This window comes from Eptatretus burgeri, chromosome 13 (genome assembly GCF_056783735.1).
Source record: "Eptatretus burgeri isolate ZD-2024b chromosome 13, Ebu_testis_v1, whole genome shotgun sequence".
In the NCBI taxonomy this organism is placed as follows: Eukaryota; Metazoa; Chordata; class Myxini; order Myxiniformes; family Myxinidae; genus Eptatretus; species Eptatretus burgeri.
This window is the reverse complement of record NC_140973.1, coordinates 834088-841587: the sequence shown is the minus strand read 5'-3', so window position 1 is coordinate 841587 and position 7500 is coordinate 834088. Positions and strand designations below refer to the sequence as shown.

At 43.5% G+C, this 7500-nt stretch overlaps 1 protein-coding gene across 8 annotated transcripts in view; it reads right to left on the bottom strand.

Moving 5' to 3' along the window:
* The window catches only part of PXK (PX domain containing serine/threonine kinase like), a 190389-nt gene that overhangs the window by 71901 nt on the left and 110988 nt on the right, over window positions 1–7500 (bottom strand). For all 8 annotated transcript variants that reach the window (XM_085850750.1, XM_085850754.1, XM_085850753.1 and 5 more), the window contains exons 13-14: window positions 6858–6906; window positions 4883–4960 (exon numbers count right to left, since the gene is read on the bottom strand). In XM_085850750.1, the coding sequence (XP_085706876.1) occupies window positions 4883–4960; window positions 6858–6906 (127 nt within the window). The remainder of the gene's footprint in view (window positions 1–4882; window positions 4961–6857; window positions 6907–7500) is intronic.

The following is a 7500-nucleotide window of genomic DNA, read 5'->3' as shown; positions in this document are numbered from 1 at the left end:
TGCAGGAATTGTTTAGGTCCATTTTGGATTAGGCGGAGCTGATACAATACTTGCTTCAGTTGTTTTAAGTTGCAGAAACACCACCTTGCATGTTTACCTTAATTTGAAGGACACATACCGGGTGAGTCAAAAGTATAACCTTTTTCTTAGTCTGCGCTCTACAGTGACATAACTAATGATTTAGTGTTAAACATTCAAACAGTGTGGTGTTTTTGAAGAAGTAATAAGCACTTTCAGAATTCGAAGAAAATTTCACTCTCGAAGATTGTTTTTGCTTTTATTTTGTGACCATGGTTAAAAAGGGTTCTACTTTCTTTTGACTCATCCCGGTAGGCAAAATAGTGACGTCATGATAGATTGTCTAAGATTGTAAACTTTTCAAAAACTAATGATACTCTCGTTTTGAACAAAACAAAAAATGACCAGATAACGTATGAAAACCTTAATGCTCATATTAACTGTGTCAAAACTAAGAGGCAAAATGTAGTTTGATTCACTCCGTTTGCAATATCACATTGCTAGGTCTGTCGAAAATGGCCCTTTAAAAGGGTTTTCAGGAAGCCAGCTTTTTCCAACACTTCAGGGTGAAGCTAAAAGACCATGTGACACGTCAAACAAACGATGAATGAAATAGAATTCAGTTTGCAGAAGAGGTTTTCAAGTCAAAATCTAACTTCCTGTCAATCATTTTCCAACCCCCCCCCCTCCTCCACAACCCATTTTCCCCTTCCCCCAAGCAAAAATATGATTCAAAACATTAAATACAATAAAGGAAAGTCATTACAAGAAAAACCTCTGTAAAAAAACTGCCACAGAGACTTGAACATTGGCTTCAAAATGGTATTTAGTTGTTCCCCGGATGATGTCATCAAAGGGCCAAAAACCACACTCAGCCACACTTTTTTGCCTGGCATCCACCAAAAATGATGTTTTGTGGTGACAGTTGCACAAAAATGTGTCGAACTAAAGTTACCAGGACCACACCACAAACTTTTTTTTGAGAGCCCTTTTCTGAATTGCCTTCTGGACTACCTACAACCAATGGTTCAATCTAAAACAAACACCACAATCCATCCATCCATTGGGACCATACTCTGGACAGAGCGTCGGTGCTGCCGAAGCGGTCCCCTTGGCTATTTGGCACAATCCTATACGGGTCGCCACTCCGACACAGTATACTCAAATGACTCAATCATCCCAGAAAACTGGTGCTCATTTGTCAACCTCGGAAGGATGACAGGCTGAGTCAACCCCACCTGGTATTAATTCAACGGACAAGGATTTGAACTCAGGACCCGAGGATCCAAAACCCACCACCCCAACCATCAAGCCAACACTAGACTTGCAAGTAAAACACAAGACCCTTTTCCCCAAACAGACTGGCCTTCCAAATAATCTTTAATTTTTATTCAGTGGAATACAATTATTTATTATTCTCTTTAGCTTATAAAAATATATTAAAGAATCCTCATAAATTCAATAATTATATGTGGTGTACAAAAAGTCGAGCTGGATCCTTTGAAACTGGAGTCGAGTGCGATTGGAATGTGTGCTTAGATAGTGTCCATATGTTTGCTTTGAATTTATCATCTTCTGATCGTAAAGTTATTTTCCAGCCATTGAGTTGAAGCTGCTCAGCAGTTACCTCGTCTTGAGTGTGACCAGATATCTTTCCATCACCACATTTGTATGTTATAAAAGGAACTCAAGATCCATGTATTAAGAGGATCAGAGGAACAAACAGTATTGATTGTGTTATTGCATTTCCTCTCATTCTCCATCATGATGCATATGTATTAAATAAATGGTTCGAACTGTTCGAGAGAAATATAATTCTTCGACACTGGCAAAGGTCTTTTTTTTGTATACCTTGGCGAGGCTCGTATGAGAGCTAACACACAACGCACATCAAGGGGGGCATAAGACGAGAGGGGAGGGAGTGGGAAGGAAAAAACAGTGGGGAACAGCGACACGAGGAGATCTGTGGAAGGGAGAGGGATGAGACAGGGAACATAGGGAATAGAAGATGGACATTACAGGGACTTTCAGGAAAGGAAAGCAGGGAATTTGAAGGTGGGCTTGGGTGGATTATTGGGGGTAGAAAAGATCGAGGATTTGGATGGGGGATGATAAGACGTGGTGGTGAACAGCTGTTTTGAAGGCCTGGAGGGAAGAATGGTAATGAATAGAGTGAGGGAGTTTATTCCAAAGGTGGGGAAAAAAAAGGAATGAAAGAGTGAAGGTGAGCAGTGATTCGTGATTTTGGTAGTTTTACCAGAAGGGGGTTGTTGGTGGACCTTGAGCGACCTGTGGAAATTTGGTGGGGACAAATCGCAGAGAGAACGGGGGGGGGGGGGGAGGCTGGAGAGGAGACGGGAGAAGACAGAAAGACCACTGACCAACCTGCGGTGATTGAGTGAGAGGCCCAGTGTGCTTGCATGCATGCAGGGATCTTTACACTCCACCGCTTTGCTCACTCCGAATCTGATTCATACATTCTCGTCCCTCAACAGAGCAGAACGGGTGGGGGACCAAGTGGAGGGTTTGGAGAGACACACAGAAGGGTGGGGAGAGAGAGAGACAGAGGAGAGAGAGAGAGAGACAGAGGAGAGAGAGAGAGAGACAGAGGAGAGAGAGAGAGACAGAGGAGAGAGAGAGAGAGACAGAGGAGAGAGAGAGAGAGACAGAGGAGAGAGAGAGAGACAGAGGAGAGAGGGGTGAGAGAGGGGTGAGAGAGGGGTGAGAGAGGGGTGAGAGAGGGGTGAGAGAGGGGTGAGAGAGGGGTGAGAGAGGGGTGAGAGAGGTGTGAGAGAGGTGTGAGAGAGGTGTGAGAGAGGGGTGAGAGAGGGGTGAGAGAGGGGTGAGAGAGGGAGAGAGAGGGGAGAGAGGGAGAGAGAGGGGAGAGAGAGGGGAGAGAGAGGGGAGAGAGAGGGAGAGAGAGGGAGAGAGAGCGGAGAGAGAGCGGAGAGAGAGCGGAGAGAGAGCGGAGAGAGAGCGGAGAGAGAGCGGAGAGAGAGCGGAGAGAGAGCGGAGAGAGGGGAGAGAGAGGGGAGAGAGAGGGGGAGAGAGGGGGAGAGAGGGGGAGAGAGGGGGAGAGAGGGGGAGAGAGTAGGGAGAGAGGGGGAGAGAGGGGGGAGAGAGGGGGAGAGAGAGAGAGAGGTGTTGGAGAGAGGGAGAGGGAGAGGGAGAGGGGTGGGAGAGAGGGAGAGGGGTGGGAGAGAGGGGTAGGTTTGGGAGAGGAAGAGGGGTGGGAGAGAGGGGTGGGAGAGAGAGTAGGTTTGGGAGTGAAAGAGGTGAGCGATTCTGGCAGACATGACGCCGAGTTTATCGTCCATCCGAGAGACAACACACATTGATGAATCAACCTGCCTGTGAAACACGGGGATGACAGTTTATAGCTGGGTCAGGATTCAAATCCAAGCTACACAGAATGAGCATGCATACCTTTCAGCTTTCCTGCCGTAGTGTGGCAATACATGATTTCATAACTGAAAAGATTTTTTCTCATTGTGATCATAAAATATATTTTGCCCTCCTACCTTTGGGACAGAACCACGGTATCACCATTGAAACTTGAAGAACACGCACCAAGTGCCTTCACCAAGCATTCCATGAAACGGTTGAAGAAATTCTTAAAAGCAAAACGTTTAATGTTTACTTGTATTTTTCTATGCCGAAGTGACAGGTAATACAATGAAAGAACAAAAAGGGGAAACGTCGTGGAAAATAAAATTTCACATTTTCAGCGAGCCAGCCACTGCCTGTTGCACCACAGAACAACACGTGGCCAACACAGGCAAGTGACCCCTGAACTTTGTTCAAGTCAATCGATATACAGTATTCAGAGATAGTGCGAATATTGTAACACGCTCGTCAAGTGGCTTAAGCACACCATCAAAATGGCTGATAAGAAACAGCTTGCTTGGCAAGTGATAAGCAACCACCGAACCGTGATATTAAACATACACCTCCTGGAGACTGCCAGATTGGACAAACAAACACTTTTCTAGGAGTCGGAACTGCTTGCAAGTTTGACTCTGGAGCTTCAATTTTGTAATTCTCCTTCGTTTAAGAGATTCTCATGGTGATCGCATGTGCGGAAATGAAATAAAGCCACGGACGCTGCTGTCTCCCGACATTTATACACATTACAATGTACCCAACGATTCATAACTATGATGAGCACGCAATAAATACGAGTGAGGAAAGTGAAAACAACAACTTTATCATTAAAAAATCGTTGTGGCCTGTTCCAAGTCAAGGCATGGTTGAGCCGGCCAAAAAAACATGGCAGTTTTAGACCCCAGCGAGGTTACCCAGGATACACCTTCAGACCTCAATAGAGAGAGGTGGCCGAGGATCGCCTGACAAAGGAGAAAATTAAATAAGGCCATTAATTATCTTCAAAAGGGGTGTTTTAATTTACCAAACACCCAATTTACACTCTTGTACTTCCTTAGAGTATTCTTAGTGTGCACGCAAGGTTTCATGGTTCTGGAGTTATGGAGGACACACACACACACACACACACACACACACACACACACACACACACACACACACACACACACACACACACACACACACACACACGAGAATGCCATGCCGTGATAGGAGGACGTATTAAGCTGCATTATACACCATAACATGGCGTATGTTTAAAACATGGGAATTCTAACAGATTTTTTTGTAGTATGGTCGATCGAGTGTTAGGGGTCTTTGGGTCTTTTGGGTCCACTGCGACTTTTGGGTCTTCTAGGTCTCAATAACTTTTGGGTCCCAAAGCTATCAAAATAATCAAAACTTGCAATGCTTGGCCTGATATCATTGATCCCAAAGGCGTAACAAGTATTTAAATGAATGGGTCCCCGTCGCGGCTGACCTCTCTGTTATCTCGTCGCAGGCGTTGTTCCGTGCTTTCCTGCAGACCCCGAAGAGATTCCTTCAACCGGCTGGTCATCTGAACCATGCAAAAAGGAGAAACAAAAGTAAGAAGAATAAAGACATACAATGACAACCATAAATAAAAAATCAGTCATCAAACTATACAAAGTCAAAGCAACGTGTGGTACTGTGTATTCCGATGCATGCGAGTGCTCGAGTTTGGTGAACACTGAAAAAGAAAGGAAATTGTTTGCAGCAATCACAATGCAGATAAAGAAGAACAAACTCCAGGAATTTCTGAGTTTTTTTACCATTCAGTATCGAGGGGCGGAGTTTGGGGGAAGGGGAGTTTGCCCCTTTCACAATATTAACCGAGGCCTTATTCGAAGGATAATTTTCTGGTTTGAGTCAATTCAACTTAAATAAATAAATAAGTGTCAGTTACCTGGAAGTTTGTAAATTAATCGTGTTTTCTTTCTCAGCCTCGGTGATGTTATATGGAGTGTTCAAGTTATCTTCCGAACTCTGCTTTGCATGCATGTTCTGCCTCTCCCTCCCATCAACGACACTGTCCCCCTTCTCTCACCCTCCAACCACTCTGCCTTTTACACTCGCCTTTCTCTGCCCCCCCCCCGGAACCCCCTCTTCTTCGAGGAAGAGGAGGGAGAGAAGAGGCTGCTGACAATTTGTATTTTTTAGATATCGTTATTGATAAACTCTACTGTGTAGCAAGGGATCATTTTGATAATTGTGGCAATGTGATCAAAACAAGGAAGCTTCAGAAACAAGAAGCTCAAGATTGATAGACAAGTTACCCCATCACAATGTCAGGTGTAACAACAATACGCCAATCACGTCTACACAAACAGTCGCTGTAGCAAAATAACCAATTATTAAATCAGGTTTTAAGATTGCCACACGAATGAGGAATAAAAGCAACCAGGTGACCGCACCAATAGGTATACTACGGTCTTGACTGGTCCACTGACAGTGTATTTGTCCCCCTGGGTCCCCGTGCGGTCTTGACTCGTCCACTGTTGGTGTAATCGTCACTATGGTTGGATTATCCATAAGGTCTTGAGCCAGCCGTTTAATAAGGCATCATCCATTCAGCTGTGTGGGGGCACATGGCCAAGTGCCCTTTTTACAAAGAACAATTTCCTATACATTTAGTTTTACCAAAATCTCATGCACTAATCTAATAAACAGCAGAGTTGGCAATTTGATTTCTTATGTGTGGCACCCACAAACATTCCCAAGCGTATGGGGAATTCTGATCAAATGTGAGACAAATACAAACAAGAAGGGCACTCTTCGATGTTACCAGATATGCCTCGGCCCACATAACAAATAGGGCTTCCAAATCACGTGGCCGATGATGTCATCAATTTTTCCCCCCATACAATTTAGCATGAGATGACCCTCAAAAATTTTCATACTGATCTGATAAAGCACTGGACATATGCAATTATGTCGTCATAACAAAGCCACATATGACCTCATCAACAAAATTTTGTTTTTAATCACACTTGTTTCCCATGGGGAGTACTTCACACGTGCCAAGTTTAAATTTTTTCCATGGAGTGGTTTCAGAGGTAAAGAGGTCCAAAGTTTTTCCTTTTTCCAACATGGCTGCCACACCACACCACACAGAACTATGAGGTCATAATCATTATTAAAACATTCTACATGAGGAGTCGTCACGTTTATGGTGAAAATTTGTGTACATCGGATGAGCGGTTGCAGACAAAACAGAGAAAATTAGCACGGACGGACGTATGGAAAACCCAAAACCATAATGCTACGGCAACTTCGTCAGCGGAAGCATAACAAAAAGAAAAAATGGTGATCTCTTGGAAAACAGAACCAAAATAAAATGAGTCAAACACTGGATGAACAACAAGTATAAAGAGGAACAATATGAAGAAATATGAGGAATAAAAAGTGAAAATAGAGAGGAGGAATGCTGTTGCCTTCAAATGAGGTTTCTCTGATCTGGGCAAAGGCACACCATGAAACAACCTGCAAAGAAAATACAATTAACCCTTTACTACATCATGTACCCACTGGAAACCATCTGCACTTCAGTTGATGATACTTCAATCAATTAGTGTTAAAAATTATAAAATGACCATCATGTGTCACAATTCCAAATAAATAAATAATTGCATTCCTGGTCTCAATGGCAAACTAGAAAAATATATAAATAAATAAAAAAGACAATATCTATTGGGCCACGTGAGTGAACATTAACCATGATGACGGCAACAAGGAATTGCAAAATCATAGCTGAATCACAGAACCAACTTTTTGCTTTAAAGACCCCATATCAAATTTCTTAAATCACACCATCCAATGGTAATATTCTATGTTTTGCAAAATATGTTTTAAGTGTCCACACTGCAAGCAGAAAACGAACACACTTGGATGCCTGAGCAGCATAAATGTGGGAAGAGAAGTAGGTTTGCCAACAAGTTCAGGTCAACTGGAAAGTGCCTCAGCCAAAGAGCATTAGAGGCCTGAAAGATTCATCATGCCAAAACGGTACATTGCTGTGTGCCGTTTGAATACAACTTCCAACGGTGGAAGCCTTGTCAAATTTCTGCAAGACCAACT